Source organism: Triticum aestivum, chromosome 1D (assembly GCF_018294505.1).
Source record: "Triticum aestivum cultivar Chinese Spring chromosome 1D, IWGSC CS RefSeq v2.1, whole genome shotgun sequence".
NCBI lineage: Eukaryota > Viridiplantae > Streptophyta > Magnoliopsida > Poales > Poaceae > Triticum > Triticum aestivum.
In genome coordinates, this window is record NC_057796.1 from 467,697,285 (window position 1) to 467,720,437 (window position 23,153).

General features: G+C 46.3%; 1 protein-coding gene, 2 long non-coding RNA genes and 1 pseudogene across 3 annotated transcripts; all 4 read right to left on the reverse strand.

The window, feature by feature from the left end:
• Window positions 1–3,446: 3,446 nt before the first annotated feature.
• On the reverse strand, window positions 3,447–7,739 carry LOC123183041 (uncharacterized). The gene is made up of 3 exons (XM_044595765.1): window positions 7,619–7,739; window positions 5,116–6,668; window positions 3,447–4,292 (listed from the first exon to the last, which is right to left on the reverse strand). Exons 2-3 carry the CDS (start codon window positions 5,655–5,657, stop codon window positions 3,707–3,709), a joined length of 1,128 nt encoding a protein of 375 aa, XP_044451700.1. The 5' UTR covers window positions 5,658–6,668; window positions 7,619–7,739; the 3' UTR covers window positions 3,447–3,706.
• Window positions 7,625–8,518, reverse strand: LOC123160844 (translationally-controlled tumor protein homolog; annotated as a pseudogene).
• Window positions 8,519–8,603: 85 nt separating this feature from the next.
• On the reverse strand, window positions 8,604–9,171 carry LOC123183042 (uncharacterized). Its single transcript, XR_006492416.1, has 3 exons — window positions 9,100–9,171; window positions 8,951–9,023; window positions 8,604–8,731 (listed from the first exon to the last, which is right to left on the reverse strand). It is a non-coding gene; the product is annotated as an uncharacterized lncRNA (long non-coding RNA).
• Window positions 9,172–9,326: 155 nt separating this feature from the next.
• LOC123183043 (uncharacterized) lies at window positions 9,327–11,896 on the reverse strand. The gene is made up of 4 exons (XR_006492417.1): window positions 10,809–11,896; window positions 10,503–10,703; window positions 10,255–10,309; window positions 9,327–10,178 (listed from the first exon to the last, which is right to left on the reverse strand). It is a non-coding gene; the product is annotated as an uncharacterized lncRNA (long non-coding RNA).
• Between the last annotated feature and the right edge of the window lie 11,257 nt (window positions 11,897–23,153).

The following is a 23,153-nucleotide window of genomic DNA, read 5'->3' on the forward strand; positions in this document are numbered from 1 at the left end:
GCCGCCGTTTCGGGAAGCAGCCGCGGCTGGATTCGCCAACTCCGGCGGTCCACCGTGCTCCCTTCTCCTCTGCGCCGCCGTGCTCCCTTCCCCTTTGCGCCGTCGTCCGCAGCAGTTCTTCTCTGCGCCGCCGTCCGCAGCAGTGACCAATCGAACTGTCGGCCATCTTCTTCCACCCCGCGCACAAGGTGTTCGACGAAATTCCCCAAGGTAAAAAAATGACGAAACTTGATGATTTTAATTGGGATTGAATAGTATGTTTCACGGTGGTTGTCTGCATTGTAGATGAGCTCGGTTGACTCCTCATTCGTGGACAATTCATCGTCGAACGAGGAATTTGATTTGCATGAAGAAGAGGACATTGATATGCTAGTGGCCATGCACAAGGGGAAGAAGCCAAACCACAGTGGTTCCGTCTATGGTCGTGCGTTCATTCGGAGAGAACGGATTGATGCACACAAACAGTTGATGCGCAACTACTTAGGGTCACCACCTATTTTCCCGGAGAATTACTTTCGACGCCGTTTCAGAATGTCGAAAGACTTGTTTGTCCACATTTGAAATTCCGTGAAGTAGCACAATCCAGCCTTCGAGCAGAGAAGGAACTGTGCTAGGTTGCTTGGCCATAGCATTAAACAGAAGGTCATTGCCGCTTTGCGCATGATGGCATATAGTGTTCCGGCAGATTACATTGATGACAACTTGGCGATGGCAGAGAGCACTGCTATCTTCTATGTCAAGCAATTTGCAATGACTATGGTAGAAGTGTTTCATCCACAGTACTTGAGAGCACCCAATGTTGAGGACACTCAGAGGCTTTTGGAGATGAACAAAGCTCGGGGGTTTCCAGGTATGCTCGGGTCTGTGGATTGCATGCATTGGAAATGGAAGAACTGCCCAAAAGCATGGCATGGACAATTCAAGGGTCGTGGGAAGGATGCCACTATCATTAGGCAGTTGCTGATCATCAAACATGGATTTGGCATGCATATTTTGGGATGCCTGGATCTTGCAGCGACATCAACGTGCTCGACCGGTCACCTCTGTTTGCCAAGTTAGCAAATGAAGAAGCACCACCAGTGACCTTCGAAGCAAATGGCCGCACATACAACTATGGGTACTATCTTGCAAATGGGATCTAACCAAGGTGGAGTACATTTGTCAAGCCGGTTACAAAACCCGAAGGTAAGAAAGAACTCGTCTTTCACAATGCACAAGCAGTCTCTAGAAAAGATGTTGAGAAGGTTTTCGGGATTTTGCAATCTCAATTTGCTATTGTGCGAGGACCATCTAGATTCTGGGATCAAAAGATCCTTTGGTACATCATGACTACTTCGTGATTATGCATAATATGATCATTGAGAACGAGCGTGGAAAACATTTAGATTATAACTTCTACCACTTGATGGGCATTCCTGTTAACCCCATGCGAAAAGAACAGCGCATCAGACGTTTCATGAAGGTGTACAACGAGATTAGAGACACCGATGTGCATGATGAACTCCAGAAAGATTTGATGGAAGAGCATTGGAAATGGCATGGCAAAAGAGCCGCATAGATTCATTATTTGTTTGTGAAAAACTATGTTGTATTGTGCAAAACTATGTTGTATTTGTGTTGCATTTGATCTCGTAGATTTGAACAACTATGTAATAATTTGACACTATGGACATGTATAATTTTTTTATGTTGTTTTTAGATGTTTTTTGCAATATGTGCGGTTGTACACCCGGTTTTGCATCATCGTTTTGGACCATCTGTTGGAGTTGCTCTTTTTTTTTACATCTCCGTTTTGGACCATCTATTGGAGTTGAGCCTTTTTTAGAGATGTAAAAAGCACTTTTTGGTGCTCGAAATTTGGATCATCACCGGTTTGGACCGCCCAAATATACATCATCTATTGGAGATGCTCTAACCACCACCAAAGAACACCCGGACTACAGAAGAGGTTCTCCGAAAGCGACGCCTTCAAGAAGGGAACAATGCGCAAGCGTTGTCGTCGCTCGATCAAGGATCTTGAGTTTTCACCCTGGAGAGAGTCCGAGATCCCAAAAACAATGTCTTCGCAAGACCATTGCCAGGTACAACCAATGAAGGCCATACCTTGGGCTTTCACCCTGGAGATCGCGGCTCGGTACTTGAGAAGCACCCCCAAAAATGTTGTCCACCTGTGTTGCCGCCCCCTTCTGCCAAGACCACCGCTGCAAGTCCTCACAACTCGACACACAGGAAAAAAACTGGTGCTGCCATTCTTGAATGCAACCAAAACTTCTCTCCTGTCATTACAAGTCTCCACCGCAGTCATCATGACTTTCTTCACCACTGTCAACACCGTGAAAATCTATACTTAGACATGTCTCATGGCACCGGCAAGATCGTGAAGCTTCGCGCCACGCCCTCATGAAGCCTCTCTGGCCGAAGATGAGGGTGCGCCCGACCAGATCAATTTCGATCTAGATATCCAGTGACGCCATGCGCCAAAAAAGCTGAAATCTTCGAGAGGAAGACCGAAACCCGTCGGTGTTCAAATCGAGGAGACCAGCATGAACCAGATCAGATCTTAGTTTTGAAGCAAAAAAGAACAGCAGGGCCAAACACCGAATTAGACAGTCATACCTCTCTATTATAGCTGACCTGTTGCGCCAATTGGCGCATAGATCAACCGTGTCGGGAAACTGGGTGCCACGCGCAACAACAAAAAACCGAGTTGGAAAGGGCCCCCACATCCTAGCAAAATGAACCACTGGATGAGAACCAAGATGTGCCAACCGGCCAGAGCACACACCCAGGCGACTACACGCTTCTAACTTGGTCGTTCTGACTCAGAAATGCCCCAGGGTTAGATTGATCATTGATGCCTCAGAAGTAGCGGGCAGAGAAGCAACAGCAAGATCAAGCAGGGAGCCAAAGAAGGGCAAACTAGCTCAACTTAATTCTGAGCTCAGTTTTTGTTAGCTTTGTTTGGATTATCTGCCCTAGCTTGTTTTGTGCTGGAAGGTATCATTTTTACAATGTAGAGAATGATTTATACTCCCTCTGTAAACTAATATAAGAGCGTTTAGATCACTATTTTAGTATTCTAAATGCTCTTATATTAGTTTACGGAGGGAGTAGAATCCAAGCCACCATTTTGATCAAACTTATTGTTTGAGTTGAGCTTGATTTCTTTGGTTCAAACCCTGCTGCGCTCTACTTGTGTCACCAAACCATTCCTCAATCCCCAATTCTCAGCGCACTAACTGGCCATAGCAATAACTTGGCCATAGGCCTGCTGTGTACTACGATAAGATGCACACCTGACACCCCATCTCTCAATGCAATAGGAATAAACTAGGAACAGGGAATGGACATTACCGCCTCGCGAGCCCTCTCCACAAAGAGCACAGTGAGCACACAGCGACTAAATCAACCAGACCAACGAAACAAACACAGGACAAGCAAACATATGCCAACATCAACAGCACGGAAGCTTTAATTAGCAGTTCTGCCCATTTTAAGATCCACACCCGCAGGTCAGGAGACACAGAAGAAAGCAAAATGATCATAAACGCCTAGTGCTTCATCAGGCAATAGCATCAACATCACAAAAGCTCCATTAGCAGTTCTGCCGACTTCAAGAACCACACCCGCAGGAGGTACGGAAGAAAGCAAAATGATCATAGACGTCTACTGTTTCTATTACTTCCCACATGCTTGAGACGCAAGTCTACTCAAAGTTCTTACCACTAGCCTGAGGCTCGGGGGTCTCGTCCAGTGAGAACTGTCCCAGCTTGGAGAAATCAGGGCGGTAGTCTTTGACCTCCTCGTAGGCCGCATCCAGCCCCATGCCGACGCACCATCCGATTGCAGTAGTCACGATTGCGTTTCCCACGTTGATGTCCTTCCACCCACCCCGTTTCACCGTCGGCTGGACCTCCTTGGCGACCTCGGAAGCTGCCTGGAAGGCCGGCGGAAGCAAGACTTGAGGTATGGCTGGCAGCTGCGAGGGCAGAAGCAGCTCGGGAAGGAGCTGCTCGGGGATGGGGAGCTGAGGAGCAATGGTAACGAGATGGGGCAATATGGCCTTGAGTTGAGGTGACCCGACATCAATCGGCGACCTCAAGATTTCTGCAATATTGTTGATCGACATAACTTGGCCATGTTTGGCCATTTCCCTGTTGACGAGGCGAGCTGCCACTGCAATGATCTGCCCCCTCGGACCTCCCCCACCGCTGCCCCCAATGAGCGCCTCCAAGTAGCTGTTTCTCCCATCTCTTCTCTCCTTGCTAGGAGCTGGACCTTCTTGCTGGTTGCTGCGCATCAAACACAATCGACAAAGTCAGATACTAGTAGGAGAAGCGGCACTACAACCAAGAAACTATTCTGTTTTATTTTTGTTCAACAAAGGATAGCTTGACTGAAACATCTAAAGACACATTTGCACATTGAAAACACGAATCTGATGATTACCATAGTAGGCTACACCTAAAATAACTGAAGCTGCAACCGATATTGCAAGGGCAGCTAGCTTGACTGAAACGTCTAAAGACAACTTTGCACATTGAAAGTAAGAACCTGATGAGTAACATAGCAGGCTACACCTAAAATAACTGAAGAAAACTGCACTGTGTAGCTGAAGAAATGAGCAAGATGCTGCCTGATCAGCCATCTAGATCAGACCGTGATAGGTTCCACATTGAAAGTAAGAACCCGATGAGTACCATAGCAGGCTACATCTAGAATAACTGAGAAATCTGCACTGTGTGGCTGAAGAAATGAGCAAGATGCTGCCTGATCAGCCATCTAGATCAGACAGACCATGATGCTGTGTCAAATTGTACATGTAAAAACATGACTTGCAGCAAGTTAAGACTTCCTGTAAATTAAGCAAATTCACATCCGCCACAACAAGCTGGAGAGCTACAGTTTCATCGACAGCAGAAACTTTTCTGTTTTCTACATGTTATAAGAAATAGGAGCAGTAGATGCCAAACTACCTTGGGTTTGCTTAATTTAGCATAACCACACTGTTGTTGACCAATACTATCCTCTCTAACTAGCACTCCTATGGCAACTTCGTATGGCAAGACGGACAGGCAATTTGTAATGCAACCAAGAAATGGCACTAGTACTCACATGTTGGATGGCTCAACGCACTCCCAGGAAAAGACGTAGAAGTCTGTCGGGGACGCTGCGAAGGAGGTGGCAGCCTTGGCGAAGTTGGCAGCGGAGACCGCATCGGCGCGAGCGGCAGAGGCCAGCGCCTGCTTGTCGGCGATGGCGAGAAGGACCTTAGCTGCGGTTGCAGTGGCGGCGGCGACTTGGGCGGGGGTGTGGCCGTCCTTCTCGAGCAGATCCACGAGCGCATTGGTGGCTGAAGATGCGTCTGCCAGGGCGGCCTTGGCGACCGCGTGAGTCACGACGGCGAGCGTCTTCTTGGCGACGGCGACCTCCTCGGCGGCGGAGGCGAGCTGCTCGGCGGCGAGCTTGGTGGCGCGCGCCGCGTCGGCATCGGCCGCCTCCCCCTTCCCCTTCAGCTTGGCCTCGTTGGTCGCCGCGGCCTCGAGGCGCTGCGCCGCCGCCGTGCACCGGGACGCCGCCGCATCGACGGCGGCGAGCAGGTGCCCCACCTGACGGTCGTCGGACGCGAAGAACTTGAAGGGTGTGGGTGTAGCCATGGTGGGTGGTGGTGGCGGCGGGATCTGGTGGCGGGCGAGGTGGGGTTTTGGAGGGTGGCGGCGGAGGCGGAATGGAGAGAGGAGGGTGGGGGGCGCTAGGGTTCTACCGATGATTTTATAGGGAGGTCTGTCTTTCTGTGAGGAGGTGAGGTGAGGTGAGATGGGATGCGCCGGAGCGGGGTGGAGACGGGTTTTGAAGGCGGGCGGGACGCGCCGGAGCGGGGTGGAGACGGGTTTTGAAGGCTGCCGGGATGCGCCGGAGCAGGGTGGAGACGGGTTTTGAAGGCGGGCGGGCGGGCGCGCGTGTGTCCCTGGCCGGATGGAACCCTCGCCTGCGTCGCCGGAGCAAGCTTGCTTTGGTTGCGTGTGTCCCGTGCGTGGACTAGTCGAACGGCACACTCAGATTTTGCAGCTTGGTTGGCGGCACGGCAGGGTGTGGATCTCATCTTGCGGCCGGCCGGTCCGCGAGAGAGACGGCCGCCACGGCGATGGGCGCCGGCCGCCCGGTCGCGTCCGGCTGGCGGCGTGCCGGACCGGTGGCGCCGGTACAACAGCCAAACGGAGACACGCCGGAGTCCGGCGACTCAGGCGCAAGCACGGGCACGCCATGCAACTAGTACTACTACTACTCAGCTTTGATTGGGACTCGGGGATAAAAATGTGTGACGAGTTGTGTGCTGGGGGAACGAGGCTTATGTAGAGACGACAGAGGCAAGCTATCCCTACGCATCCACGAGGGGCCAATCAGTCAGACGTTTCCATCCAAAACTCAAAAAGATATGGGGCCAAAATCCTCCTTAATATTCGGCGGCGGCGCCCATTGATCCTAATTAACCGCTCTCTGATACAGCAGCACAAATTACATATAGTAATAATTAATTCCTCCTCCCTCATTGGCTGGCATGGCATTAATCACGGGCTAAAAATAAAGATATGGCCGCTCGTTGGCTGCCCTGATTTTACGGGGTCGGGCCTCCCTCCCACCATGCATGCATCGCTGAGAGTCGTCAACTGCATAAATAAAATGCAGCGATTTTACTTATTTATTATTGATATAAAAGACGAGTCTGCAGTAATAGTAAAAATATTATAAAGCAGCAAAAATATCCAGCCAAATCCTACTGGTACAACAAACAGCACAGTGCACGGTGCACAGCGCAGCGCTTTGTGGTGAGCAAGAGCAGCGAGCTCCACCCAATGTCCAGGTCCAGGCACGCGCTCTGCTAGTGCTGGCCACCACCCACCAGGCATGTCGACACTCCTCTTGGGCCTGCCACTCTATACTCCAAATTATCACAAATTATTAATAATACTAGGGTACATGTCCAAAGCCTGTGCGCACCCAAGATGTCGACACTCACTCTGGACCTACCTAGACTTAAAAGAAATAATCACCAGTACTACTACTAGATGCGCGCACGGCGCACCCAAGCTGTCAACACTACTAGTGTTCCCTCCATCCTTTTTACTCCGCGTGTAAGAATTCATAAAGTTTGACCATATTTATATGAAAAATATCAACATCCACTATGCCAAAGTTATATAATATAAAAGTTTAAGTCATGACGCATCTACTGATATTGATTTCATATTGTGAATGTTAATGTTTTCTCTTATAAAGTTGGTCAAATTTTACAAGGCTTGACTTCAGACAAATTTATATCGAAACTAAAAAGGACCGGAGGAAGTACTAGGAAACATCACTAGTGATACTAGTAGATGCTAGCAGTAGCACAGGTAGTAGTACAGCCTAATAATTCATGCAGTGCCCATTGAAAATAACATTTCAGCAGTTTTAGAACTTGCATAAGTTGAATGGATGGATATATCAGTATACTGCCCTCCCAAACAAAAGCAGGTTTTATGCATAATAAATTGCCAGCATCTGGAATACCAAAGGAAGAATGAATGTAGTACTACCAACACTTTTGAGGCAAGGCAAGGCAAGGCAAACAACTTACTACAACTCAGGGGCCTTGAGCTTGCTCCTCTCATTCAAGCTTGGCACCGAGGATCTTGATGCAGCGCTTCATGTGAGTGACAAACTGCTTCTTGTCAAAGGCAGGTCGCTCCTGCACAAGGCAATGAGCACTTGGCACAATGAACAAGTGCATACTGTATATATAGATAGTAGGCCAAGAACATCAGAGGAAGCAACCTGAAGACGGAAGGTGTCAACCACCTTCACAGCTTGGCCATCGACACCCTTGTCTGTCACCACCACCCTCAGCAGAGGGGTTGGCACCAATGTCCGAGTCAAATGCTTCTTGAACGACCCACTACAAGCATTCAAAACCGTATAAATTATCAAATAAACTAAACCATCTGCACCATGTTCTTCATCAGATATGAACAACTAAAATATGTATATCTGTATGCACAAATTGGTTGTAATTGCTTACACAAGCAGATCCACCAGACCATCCAGTATTCACAGATATTGTACGCTACTTGCATCTATAGGCTAATAATATTAATAATATCTTTTTTGCTTTTCGACATAAAAACATAACAATCGATCAACCTAGAACCCATGCGTAGTTTTAACGTTAGAAGTGTCGAGGCTGCACGATATAGCACGCCATGAGAGCAGATACAAGCCTGGTAAACTGGATGACTACTATGATAGTCAATCTATCCCATGCCAGCAAGATGAGCGATCCTGATCCAGATCATGTATTTTGACAAATTTGATGAGGTCGAATTAACTAACTAGCACGTGATCTATGACGCTAACCTAACCAGGCACCGTACACACAGCATCTGGAGAGTAGAACGCTTACTTGGCCATCGACTTCCCAGAGCACGGCCTCCTCCAGCTCCATGTACGGGAACGAATCCAACGGGAGCTTGTCGCCTGCCACACATAAACACAGCAGATTCAGTCAAATCGATCGCGTGACCGCAAATCCTAACCCAAAACAGTTCTAATGGTAGGGCATGCTTGTTCCTTTGATAAAACAATTGAGTTGATCCAGCACAACGCTTCATGCTTGTTCTACCAGCTACCGCTTGACAACCAAGTAACATTCTTTGCACATATTTGCTACCTCCATCCAGTGATGTGTGTCCATCTAAAAGAGAAAATCATCGAATAAGAACTTAGCATGATAAACAGCAAGGTCAGGTTTGGTGTTTTATGTATGATATTCATGCAAATGGGCAGGAGTTTGACAAGCACCCCGAAAATGCTTTTCAAGAGAAGCGAGAGACAATTCTGAATGCAACTCCAATGTTCATCAGGGATAAAATATAAACAGTACAAAACCAAATGCAAGTTGGCAAATACTCACTTCAACATCTGGCTCTACAAAATGAGGAGTAAATTTTTCCTTCAGCTCTGAATTGTTCTTCGCTAGTTACAACCTGAATGCCATAGACATTAGTATGTTATGTAAATTGCATCCCTAGTTAGTTTCCAGCTACTGTTCACAATTTTCACCTTGATGAGATCGAAACATGGTCTTCATCAGGAAGAATCTTCTTTACACGCCTTCTTGGAAACTCATCTGTGACAAGAGCTTTCGAGTTTAGGTAGAAAACTCTAGGCATGTTGATAGGAATCTTGAACATGATCCCATCAGCAACAGCCCATGCAAGAAAAAAGCCAGGCAGAGTACTTGGAGCAAGCAAGAAAAAAGTAAAATTTGAAAAAATACATGCCTGTCAATGTGATCTAAAGAGGGACAATTGTTTGAACAAAAATGTAGGCCGATTCCCACCATTGCCATGTAACTGACATTTCTTGCAGCCAACCTGATAAAAACAGAAGGAAACATGAGCATTGATTGGCCATCAGTACTGTACTTGGTTTACTTGGCTTAGTCTCAATTGCATTTGTAGCTCTAGCATAACAGAAGAAAAATAGATGAGTCCAAATAACATAAGGTGTGTCTATCTAATCCATACAAAACATAGATGGCACATTGCTTGAAACAATATACTAAAAGAAATTGTTTCCAATGACATCTGGAACACTGAAACCTGGTGCAGCTATCATAGCACCACAGTAAGAGTCCAACTACTTTATATGAAGTCTTGATCTCATAGGCAGGCACTAGCTAACAAGAATGACCAGCAGGACTGCTTTGGCCAATATCGCCTTGATTCGGCATATGGACTTACAAGCTGAAGCTAAGGGTCAAGGAGACACACTCTGTTGCTAAATTAATTCAATAACTTAAAGTGCACCTCCCACATAGGAGCACCAGACTGAAACACCAGCCAGGAAAGTCTCTGCAACCCAAAGGGACCAGGCCCATCTCTCCTCAACTATGAAAGGGGAAGAACTCAGGGAACAGGATTTTGAAATCTGTAGAGTTGAATATCTCAAAACGGTGCAGATAATTAACAGGAACAAAAAAAGAAATGTATATTATCTTTTGCATTGCTGCAGGAATGGTTATGATCTTCTGAATAACCAAGCTTAGGTGCTGCTTGTAGTGAGACCAATCAAGAGTAAATCAGATGTTTGCTTCCGTGGAGACTTTGCGCCATTTTCGTAAATGAACTTAGCAATTTCTGTCAAATACAAGGATGGCTGTGAGTTGAACAGTTTGGGAGATACCAAAGCAGCGATTTGCATGAAAAGTAGTACCAGCATCTGTCTCAAAAACAGCCACCGGAACAGCACACTCGCTCACTAGAGGGGCCTACATGATTTGGGAAAGACAACATAACCATAGACACATTAAATACAATAATTCAAACGGCTGAAAATTATAGGAGCAAATTGTTGGCATCACATGAGTGAGGATACTCTGCCCATATGCTGAAAGGGTCACATAATTTATTGGCAAATATAAGAATTTATAAGCTATGGGGTAAAACATCTTCAGTACTTACTTGTGACTCTCGAGCAACTATATATTGGCAGTGCATTCCTTTGTCTTTAACCATTGAAACTCCCAGGAACTCTGCAAGTGTTTTTGCTGTAGTTCTAGTTACAGCACATGGCTTCTGTTCTCCATAGTCAACTAGGGATTCACTCATCGCGCTTGACTCCCGTATGAACCCAAGCAACTCAGAGATATCAATTCCTTGATCCTGCAACAGACAAATATTGTTAGATAATAGTGCATGGGTTTCACAATGCAAATGAGTTTGTTAAGACTTGAAAGCATGCGATTGTGAATTTTACAAACCACTTACGTCCAATCAGTCTAACCAGCGGTTAGCAACAGATGCATATACAAAGGGCCCGCCCATCAGCGTGCACACACACTACTGTCTCTCGCTCGTACATTCTGTCGAGCACCTTGTGTGCATGCCCATCGCCGAGACAGCGACTGGCGTTCCTGAGCTCTGGAGCGTCAACCGTGAAGGCGTCGGCCCAGGAAGGCGGGAAGCTCTGGGTGCGTCAGAGCGCCGTCGCCGGGCACGCGCGCGTCCTTAGACCTCCACGAGCTCCCTGCGTCTCCCAGCTCTCCGCTCCCCGCCCACACGGCACGGACCTAGCCTGCGGCATCCTCGGCTGACTTGCTCGAGACGGCCTTGCTGCGCGCGGCGTGGCCTGGGATCAAGATTCGGGGCGATTCTGACGCGCACCGCTGCCGGGACCGGACTGCGCCTGGCACAGAGCAACGCCCGCGTGAGCTGCGGTCTCGCGCCGGCGCCCGCCCATGGCTCCTCCATGTGTCGAGCTGCGCATGCCGTCGCGCAGATGCCGGGCCAGCTTCCTAGCTGCTGCTGCTGCGTGCTCAGTACGTGCCCAACACAGGAGTCACCCTAAGCTCGAATCGGAGGGGCGCCGAGGCGGGGGAGGAGGAGGTTGGCGACGAGGCAGTTTTCCGTGACGGCGGCGGCGGTGCAAGGTTGCGATTACGGCTCCTCTCGGAATAAACTGGGGTGGGGAACGAAGGAGAGGGGCTGGGAGATGCTACTAGCAGCCGGAATTGGATGGAGATGCGCGACGAGCTCGGAATCGTCCGAGGCTCGGCGGCAGCTACCATCGTCGGAAGCGGGGAAGAAAGGCTCCTCCGGTGCGCGCCTGCTCCTCGAGCCGGTCACCTCGCGGAATGCGGATGTGTGTGCCTGCCGCCGTTCGCCGGCGACTGCAGCAACTGAGTGGCACCAGTGGCGTGCGCCCGCTAGGTGTTCGGCGGAATGCCAACACCACTCAGGGAGGCTGCTACACCGGGCCTGCGGGGGCTCGAGACAGGCCCTCGCAGGGTCCGCGCCAAGACGCCAAGTAGAAAATAGCTCTATCTTTTTTAGGAAAAAAAAGGAGGAAATAACTCGGTTCATCTCACAGAAAAAAAGAAATAATTTGCTTAGTTTTTTTTTTTGCAATCTCACGAAGCTTTTATTAAGTGGTCACAATGATTACGGTGACAAGCATAAGATTACGGGTTGGCCTACCAAACATGGCATGCTTCGCTAAATCGTGAACCTCAAAATTCGAGTTTCTAAATTCATGGAAAAAATTACACAAAGTAAAAACACTAAAATGCTAGTATATGATTTCATGTATGATAGCTCCATAGCTCGCCGAGCTTCGATGCTTTATGTCATCAACCCCCGTCTTGCAGTCTGAGGCGACATGTAGCTTGAGTAGAATAAGATCTTTAGCCAACATTAATGCCTCACTAACCACCAAAGCCTCCAAGGTGGGAGGGTCTGTTATGCCTCCGAAAACAATAACCGATGCTCCTAAAAAGGTTCCTTCCTGGTCACTACTCCTCGTCACAAATAGCTCCAACGCCCGAGCTATGCACCACTGATGCATCAACGTTGAACTTTGCTAGGCCCGTTGGCAGCGGAAGCCACTGTGTCGGTTGATCCGGTGGGGCACTCGCGTTGGTATGTCCAAAACTTGAATATCTTATAGATAATATGATATAAAGTGATGCGTTGAGATGGGACTCTGAAAAATGTCCTCATAGATAACTTTTCTTCTTGCACACCATACTGCCAAAGAGTAACCATGACATGGATAAATTCCCCATATGAGAGTGTTTCATGCAAAGCAAAAAACCAATTTGTTGCATTTGTGTCATGGTTCAGGCACACTTATTCCACCGTCTCCTCCTTTGATAGGGCTCACACACTTCTAGCCATTAAGCAATCCATTAACGCATGCCGTCAAGATTTTTCGCGTCACACAAAACATAGATAGCCGAGGTGGCGGCCATGGCGTTTGCTCCTTCACCCGATGGAAGCGCGGTTTTCTGATCATGGCGCCCTCTTCTAGTGCGGGACCTTTTCCCTTCACCAAGTCTCTCCCATTGTTCAACTTAACCTGCTCTAAAGATGACACATAACTCAGCAGAAACTTATGTGTTGCCTCAAGAGGAGCCAGGACTTTATCATGCAAAGTGTCGTTCCTTATCTGCCAATTTCTCCATATAATCATCAGTATGACCCGCCAGGAGGCGCCGAGTTATACTTAAGACGATTCATGAAGCCCAAGACCACTCCTGGAGATGACGGGTTAGTTAAGGGCCCAAGGCCCAAAGGGGGCGACTTAAGACCCGTAGAGATAAACCGCCATATATGTGTAACTTGTATTATAAGGCAGGAATAGAGAGAGAGAGAGACCGAGCCAGACACTGTTTATGAGCCGGCCGGGACTCTATGAGCCGCTGGGCGTCGACCTCTGTATATAAAGGGACGACCCGGCGGCGGTTCAGGGCAGGTAACCACAAATCGAGAGCTAGGTCAAGCGGATTCGCTCCCTGGTTATCGAGACATAAGCAATCCCACTCAAAACTGGATCGTAGGCTTTTACCTTCACCGTAAGGGGCCGAACCAGTATAAACCCCGTGTCCTTTGTCTCGATTAACCCCTTCTTGCTTCCTAGTTGCGATGACTCCACGACTAAGTCCTTTCACTAGGACATCTGCCGTGACAACTCCACGACAGTTGGCGCCCACCGTGGGGCCAGCGCACGGTGGATTTGAGTTCTTGAAGGGCAGCTTCGAAGGGCTCAAGGGATACGCTGTGGGCCGGATGACCAAGAGTCGTCGCGGCAAGCTCTACATCGACAACGCAGGCTGGGGCCCCGACGCTGGCTCAATTGAGTATGGGTACCGGGTCCCCTTCGGCGGAATTCACGTCTTCATTGGCCGGATCGGCGAACCGGGCCCTGAGCCGTACATCTGCACCGACATCGTCGAGACGGCTCAGCGTGCGAGACCCGCCCAGGCTCCGCCCGCCACGAAGCGTGCCTTCGTGGGATGCATCCATGAAGGAGAACTTCCTGAAGGATCCGTGTCTGGCGATGAGACGGCCATCTATTCTAACGGTGAGTCGTCCATGGGTGAGACGGATTCGTTGTATCAACTACAAGACGGCGGGCTGCTACCTCTTGAGCACTGCGTTGGTTTTTCCTTGAAGAGGAAAGGGTGATGCAGCAAAGTAGCGTAAGTATTTCCCTCAGTTTTTCAGAACCAAGGTATCAATCCAGTAGGAGGCTACGCGCGAGTCCCTCGCACCTACACAAAACAAATAAATCCTCGCAACCAACGCGATAAGGGGTTGTCAATCCCTTCACGGTCACTTACGAGAGTGAGATCTGATAGATATGATAGGATAATTTTTTTGGTATTTTTATGATAAAGATGCAAAGTAAAATAAAAGCAAAGGAAATAACTAAGTGTTGGAAGATTAATATGATGAAGATAGACCCGGGGGCCATAGGTTTCACTAGTGGCTTCTCTCAAGAGCATAAGTATTTTACGGTGGGTGAACAAATTACTGTTGAGCAATTGACAGAATTGAGCATAGTTATGAGAATATCTAGGTATGATCATGTATATAGGCATCACGTCCGAGACAAGTAGACCGACTCCTGCCTGCATCTACTACTATTACTCCACACATCGACCGCTATCCAGCACGCATCTAGAGTATTAAGTTCATAAGAACAGAGTAACGCCTTAAGCAAGATGACATGATGTAGAGGGATAAATTCATGCAATATGATAAAAAAAACCATCTTGTTATCCTCGATGGCAACAATACAATACGTGCCTTGCTGCCCCTACTGTCGCTGGGAAAGGACACCGCAAGATTGAACCCAAAGCTAAGCACTTCTCCCATTGCAAGAAAGATCATTCTAGTAGGCCAAACCAAACTGATAATTCGAAGAGACTTGCAAAGATAACCAATCATACATAAAAAAATTCAGGAAAGATTCAAATATTGTTCATAGATAAACTTGATCATAAACCCACAATTCATCGGTCTCAACAAACACACCGCAAAAGAAGATTACATCGAATAGATCTCCACGAGAGAGGAGAACATTGTATCGAGATCCAAAAAGACAGAGAAAGCCATCTAGCTAATAAATATGGACCCGAAGGTCTGAGGTAAACTACTCACACTTCATCGGAGAGGCTATGGTGTTGATGTAGAAGCCCTCCGTGATGGATGCCCCCTCCGGCGGAGCTCCGGAACAGGCCCCAAGATGGGATCTCGTGGGTACAGAAGGTTGCGGCGGTGGAATTAGGTTTTTGGCTCCGTCTCTGATCGTTTGGGGGTATGTAGGTATATATAGGAGGAAGAAGTACGTCGGTGGAGCAACAGGGGGCCCACGAGGGTGGAGGGCACGCCCTGGGGGGTAGGCGCGCCCCTTACCTCGTGGCTTCCCTGTTGGTTGCTTGACGTAGGGTCCAAGTCTCCTGGATCTTATTCGTTCCAAAAATCACATTCCCGAAGGTTTCATTCCGTTTGGACTCCGTTTGATATTCTTTTTCTGCGAAACTCTGAAATAGGCAAAAAACAGCAATTCTGGGCTGGGCCTCCGGTTAATAGGTTAGTCCCAAAAATAATATAAAAGTGAATAATAAAGCCCAATAATGTCCAAAACAGAAGATAATATAGCATGGAGCAATCAAAAATTATAGATATATTGGAGACGTATCAAGCATCCCCAAGCTTAATTCCTGCTCGTCCTCGAGTAGGTAAATGATATAAAAACAGAATTTTTGATGCGGAGTGCTACTTGGCATAATTTCAATGTAATTCTTCTTAATTGTTGTATGAATATTCAGATCCAAAAGATTCAAGATAAAAGTTCAATATTGACATAAAAATAATAATACTTCAAGCCGCGTGCTTCTTCACTCGTCGGATTTACTTATTTTTCTCTAGAAAGTTATTGTTGTCAGTTGCTTCGCTTTGATTTTATTTGCATTGCCTTGGGTTTTAATCATGTCCTGGCAATGTTTTTTTTGTTCGTATATAGTCTTGGGCTGCTATGGGAGACTGTATTAGTCAGACATGACAGTGGAGTTGTTTGTTCGTATATAGTCTTGGGCTGCTATGGGAGACTGCAGGTGTCGATTGTGTGAGCACCTATTCCATGCTAAAACCATCATAAGATGTCCACTATTTTTGAACTGGATTTTTAAATATGATTATAAATAAAGAAACCATGATTTTAGAAAATACATTAATTTTTTCAAAAAATATTAATGGATTTCAAAAGTGTTTGCGTATTTGAAAAAAGGTTCATAAATTTCAAAATGTTCACAGACTTCAAAATGTCTTGCAATTTAAATATTCACAAATTTATTCATGAATTTAATTATTTATGGACCTTTTTTGAAAATATTAATGATTTTAAATTTCAAGAATTTTAATTAATCTTCATGTATGAAAATGTAAAAAAAGAATAAAAAATAAAAAGGAGAAGGAAGATGAAAGAATAATAAAAACTTAAAAACAAAAAGGAATAATAACAATGATGATGATAAACAGGTAAAACAAAAAACTATTAAACCCAATAGAGAAACTACAGGAAAAATAAAAAAGGCAATAACTTCTAGAACCTTTTCAGAACCAAGATAATTTATCGGCGCATTACGACTATACACTCAACCAGGAACTCACGCCCTTGCAAGCGAGGCCATCGCCCTCCATAACTCACGACGCACTGGGACGCCGGAAATCGAAAGAGCATAGTATCTAAATAGATAGATATGTAGATTGCGTTTAGCCATATGTTCCTGCAGACCAAGGTAGTAGGCATTGCGTACTGAAAAGCAACCACGCTTGTCTGGGTGCCAATCAAGGACATCAGAGTCTAACCTGCTTGAGGCCTTGATCCGAAGGATGCAATCAATATCCGGCTGATAGAAGTACTGCTTGAGCAGAGTAAGGTTGCACGTACCATACAGGTTGAGCAGTTCAGATACCCACTTCATTGATGATCATGTGGAGGATTAGATGACGGTCGGTCTGGAACCTGATATGAAAAAATGACGCGCCAGCCAAAGTCGGTGTCTTTGCTTGGCAAGCAGCTCAGGAGGCCCTTGCTACACAAGCAACCAAGATGTACATGCACCTAGAAGTGGACTCCACGTGCTTGTTATGTGGTCAGGCAAAGGAAGACGTGCACCACGCCCTTATCATCTGCCCTCATGCAGCGGTGCTCTGGGAGGCTATGCGAGAGCACTGGGCGTTGCCGACCCCTGCTGATCTGCGTGATGCTGAGCCAGAGTGGTTGTTCCGTCTGCTTGATAAATTGCCCAGTGCAGAAGCTTGCTTCATTGATGATCATGTGGAGGATTTGGTATGCAAGAAATGAGGTCACACATTATAAACCCCCGATCCCGATTGAGGCCTCGCGACATTTCCTCTCGAGTTATATCACTTCCCTACTTGCAATACGGCAGCATCCCGAAGCTGATGTTACGAAGGGTAAGCATGTGATCGATTACTTGGGAAGCACGTCAAAGTACACACATGAAACAACAGTGACGCCGCAATGGAAGGCCCCTGATGTGAATTATGCTAAGTTGAATATAGATGATGCTTTTTGAAAGAGGATGGTATAGCCGGGGCTGGGATGATCCTGCAGGATCACGAAGGAGCAGTCATCTTTGTCGCGATGCGGGTGCTCTTTAATTGTGGTGATCCTCTGGGAGCGGAGATGGCGGCCATGGACGAAGGGCTCCGACTTGCGCTCCACTGGTCCAACTTGTCATTGGTTATGGAGATGGACTGTGCTGAGTTGTTGAAGATGGTGCAGTCTAAAGATGTTGAGTGCTCGAGGTATGCGAACCGGGTCAATGAGATCAGAAGGATTCTGGCTCATGAAAGGAACATTAGTCTAGCTAAAATCAGCATACATGCAAATGTAGTGAGTCACACCCTTGCTTGTATGGGACGCTCGCAACAACGCACAGCTGGTTGGCTTTGAAACTCCCCTGTGAAAATAGTTAGCACTGTCATCTCTGAATGTAAACATCATGACTGATGAATGAAAAGTTCATTTCCCGCAAAAAAAGGTAGATATGTACTCCCTCCGTTCCTAAATATTTGTCTTTCTAGAGATTTCAACAAGTGACTACATACGGAGCAAAATGAGTGAATCTACACTCTAAAATATGTCTATATACATCCGTATATAGTAGTCCATTTGAAATCTCTAACAAGACAAATATTCAGGAACGGAGGGAGATACTAACCACCTACACTGGCAGCGTGTAATCTTTTTGTCAATAACGTCAAAGCTATCAGGCTGAAAGAAAGATGGGGGCACATTTTGGCCCAAGAAAGATGGTGGGTGGGGGTGGGGCAAAGAATAACACCTACACTGCACAGAGAGGGGAGCTCCTATTCGGCGCTTCAGGTGCCAGGGAAGCTCCCTGGCGCCCACGCTCGACGCTGGTGGGCCGGCTCATGTAGATTTTGCATTTTATTTTCCCGTGGTCGAATAAAAAAGGAAAAAGATCACAAAAAGCGAAAAAGCAAAAAAGATACGTGAATCCAAAAAATTCATGGATTTTGAAAAAAGATCATGATTAAAAAAAATTGACACGGAACCATGATTGGGTGTCGTTTACACAACTGCCGACACAGAGCTCGCCCAAGGCAAGGCGCCGTCGACACGGAACCCGTTCAAGGAAGGACGTTGTCTATTCCGCCGTGGAACTCGCCCAAGGCGAGATGTCGTCTACACTACACTACCGCGACACGAAGCTCACGGTAGGCAGGGCGTCATCTACACCATCGCTGACATAGAGCCCATCCAAGGCGGGATGACGTCTAGGTTATCGCCGACATGATCCATCGTTGGGTGTCATTTACATCTCTATCGGAACATAGACCATCCAAGGTGGGGATGGTGCGTCGCGGAGCTCACCCAAGTCGAGGCGGGGAGCCTTCTACACCTCACTACATGGAGCCCGTCCAAGCCGGGACAACGTCTACATTGTCCCTAACACGAATCCATTGTTGGGCGCCATCTATGCCGACTCCCGGCTCGACAAGGTTGCTGGCTACATCATCACAATGTCTTCACCAGCAATCATCATCGACCAAGCCATGCTGCTCAGTCTCATCATGTCGACCTTGTGTTGCCACTTATTGAGCTGGTGACAGTACCCACATCCGCATGATCCAACATCCACATTGACGCACATCCTCAACATCCTCCTAGCACCAGACATGCGGGGATATACTCCGCTGACATTTCATTCTCTGATGAAGCAAACTATCACTTGTTGCGCGGACAAGGCGAATGCAATTCATCCCGTCCGACGCCAACAAGCAAACATCATTAGGTCAGTGATTGACGATCAAGTTGAAGGCCGTCCACATCATCATCAAACACCAACAAGGCGGAGGGTTGCGGGTGAGCATAGCCTGAGCGACGGGCATTCTGCTCTCCTCTTCACTTCACCGCCACAACACCATCATCTACGCTAAGCATACTGAGAAGAAGAAATCCGAATGTAGCAGCTTAATTGGAGATGGTATGCAACTTCAACTCGTGGACGCGAATAATCAAGAGCCTTCCGAGTCTCGGTGAACCGGAACACACGGTCGCCCAAGTCATATCAACCAAGGCCTTGGAGCGCATTTGTTAAGGGACCGTGCTTTATTTCTCCAAAATACAAATTTTCCTATATTATATCTGTGCACTTAAGTACACTAAAAAGTCTACATTAATTTTATTTTATTTTCGTGTCAAACACTAGTATTTGCATTGTTCGATTTCATGTACTCCTTAAAAGCTACTCCCTTTGTTCATAAATATAAGGTGTTCTAACTTTTTCTAAACGATATAGATACGTTTCAGTGTGTTGGTTCACTCATTTCAGTCTCCATGCAATTCATGCTCAAATATCCAAAACATCTTATATATTTATAAATGAAGAGAGTAAGAATTAGCCATGACAAGCTTTCTCTTTTGGACCAAAAGACGGATGCGTCTGCGGCTTTAACCCTCCGGGAACATGGTGCCATGAGTATTGTCAGCCTGCACCTCGGTTCCGTAACACTGTCGCGTACAGTTTCCGGCTAAGCTCCTGCAGCAGGCTGCAGTTCACATCGGACCGACACCGGCCGGAGAAGTCGGAAAGCACCCGAGAGTGGTGTTCAGTCCTTTAATTTCGTGCAAACGAGGTGGGCGAAAACTGCTCTGAGTCTCCACTCTAGACTAGAGGAGTACTTGCGACTAATAATTTGATTAACGGAAAAGCTATTTTCCTGCTGACTGGCAGTTAGCGATAGGCACGGACGATTTCCTTCGATCGCTAGTTCCCTAATTTTTCGGCCACTATCGCTTCTTCTCCTGATTTTTTTAACCGCCGATATCTTCCCTCTCTCTTCCGCTAGTTGCCCTTTTTCTGCGATTTTTTACTGCCCGATCTTCTCTCTCTCCTAGTTTATTTCTTGTTAGTAATCTGGATGGGAAAAAAAAGTGCAGGAATGGTTACTTGAACCCAGGACGTGGTGACAACTGAATGACCCGTTTCACCAACTCAACTAAAGCATGCCGTTGTTGAAACTACAAAAGCTACGTATTTGACCTTGTATTAATAACATATCACCCAAATTTATGTGTTTTTCTTGTTCCTTTCTTGGATTATCTCTAGTGCATAATGTATTGATTTTTCTCATTAACTTCTACCTGGAAAAGGTTATTGAAACATATCGTGATAAATTATATGTAAGTATTGAGACAAACCAGAGACCTGAAAACTTAGCTACAGACACCGTGACAACTTTCATTCGGGAAGAAAGTTGTTATGAAACATACACCGGTAACTTCTGTGTTAATTACATGATAATATAGGCAAATTATACATGATAACTTATGCAAACATCACGGTAGCTTTTTGACCCTGGATTTTTTTAACCCAATACACCCTCAATAATTTCTGTGTACATAACATGGTAAATATGCACCGTAGACCTGATAACTTATGTACATACACCGCAGTAACTTTTTACCCGAAAAAAGTTGTTGAAAACATACCCTTGGTAAGTTTGTCTAAATAGCATGGTAACATAGGCACCACGGGCCTGATAACTTAGCTATAAAGACCCGACAACCTATATTTAATAACATGATATTATACACACCATAGACTGGATAACTTATGTACAAACACCACAGTAACATTTGACTATGCGAAAAAGGGAGGGAGTAGTTGAAAAACATACCTCCGATAACTTATGTGTAAAGAAAGCTAATTTCCGACTGGTCGCGCGTTTGCTTCAGATCCGAACGTCCCACGTCGTCAGATAGGAAATGAGCGGCTCGCGATCCACCTTATCCCTTCCTCCTTTCTCTCCCTCGATGGCGCCCAATCTCCTTCCTCCTGCGCCAGGTGGCCAAGGAGAGCTACCAGGCGCGAGACCAAGTGTAGCAGCAGCTCCTCGTGGCGGCCAAGTAGGTGGCGGCGCTAGAGGTAACGTTGATGTGAATAGCATGGTAACTCACGCATCGAAAACCCCCAATAACTTATGCACCCTGGTCCTGGTACTTTCGCGAGGAGGGGTGATGAAATATACCCCCGATAACTTTTATGCGAATAGCACGGTAACTCACACATCGCAGACCCGATAACTTATGTACGCCGGTCTTGGTAAATTTGTCGACCGGGTGGAGGGAGGCACGTTGATGAAATACCCTCGGTTATTTTTTGTGCAAATGGCTTCATAACTCGCACAGCGCAGGCCTGATAATTTTTGGGAGAAAAAATGTTGGAAACAAATCTTGATGCTAGTAATTTCCATATTATAGTTTTATAGCCTAAAAAATCATGCTAAAGCTAATAATTGAACTCAAGACTTCAATATCTACTTGACTCTTGACAAGTTCAAATAAAATACCACTTTTTTGACCATCCGAGGTGAAAAAGTTGTTAAAATATACCCCCGATAACTTCTGTGTAAATAAGATGATAACTTACGTATAATTAACCTGATAACTTACATATAAACGCATTGATAACTTTTCACCTTGGGCGAAAAGTTCTAGAAATATGCCCTGATAACCTAGTGCAAATAGCATGGTAGTTTATGCACCAGACACCCGATAACTTATATACAACACATTGATAACTTTTTACCCATGTGAAAAATGTTACTGAAACATGTCCCGGTAACTTTTTTTTGTCGAAACATACCCCAGTGTGAAGTTACCACTACCCCATGCTAAAGTTATCATGCTTCTCATGGTATAGTCATTAACCTTCTCATATTATAGTTATCAGGCTTACCATAGTATAGTTATCATGTTGCTCAAGTCATAGTTATCACGTTGGTCATGCCAAAGTTACCAAGCAAAAAAAAATTATTATCGTTGATATGACAGAAAAAAGAAAGGTTCAAATAATCTTGTTTATATATAATAGACAACAACTAAAGGTGGTTTAGTTGGTTATTGGGCTCAAAGTCTAACGAATAGACCTGGGTTCAAGTCCCCTTACGAGCACTTTTATTTTGTGTAACCAAGGACCAGAAAAACCACTAGCGATTTACTATTGGCGTATACGGTTTTCAAAAGAAGAAAAAAAATCGGTGGAATCAAGCATGCGGGTCACGAGAGGAAGATGGGTTACGATCGTGCGGATCTGTTGCTTAACGTACGTTAGCACAGTCCATTAACCTTTGATTAATTCCGTTTCTCTATTCTTTTTCGCTGGGCCAGTTTGTTTGTTTGGCTTGTACGTAATAAATAAAGATGGGAGATAGATTGAGATTCATAACAAAGCCATCCGCCGATCGCGGGTTCGTTCCTCCCGCCTTATCCGTGCTTTGGACTTTACTTTTGCTGGTATTTGCCTTTATGTGCCCTGCATCTCTCTACATAGACATGATCCCAGCCGGAACTTTTGCTTTTGTTCATCTCTTTTCCGCCCGGAGCCTTGGTGATCACGGCCTACTTGGTTGTGGTTTCTAGCTCCTGAAACAAAATCAATGAATCACTTGCATAAGCATGCATGCTGGAGGTAAGATGCATTTTCTTTATCTTTTTGTATATATCAACAGTACCATACACACACATACACATGCATGTGTGATAATCAATTTCATAAGAAGTGCTACTAAGCAAATGAGGATACTAATCAAGACCATAAGTAAGCAGGCTTTCCCGCGGAAAATAATTAGAACGTAACAAAAATATTAAAGAGGCTCGTTTACCCAGGTTATAAAGGAACGGCAGACAAGACAAGAGGGTATTCAGCAACGACGATCGACGACAGTGTGCATGCGCCTATTCCAGCCGGCCGGCCGTCCCCGTTCCCG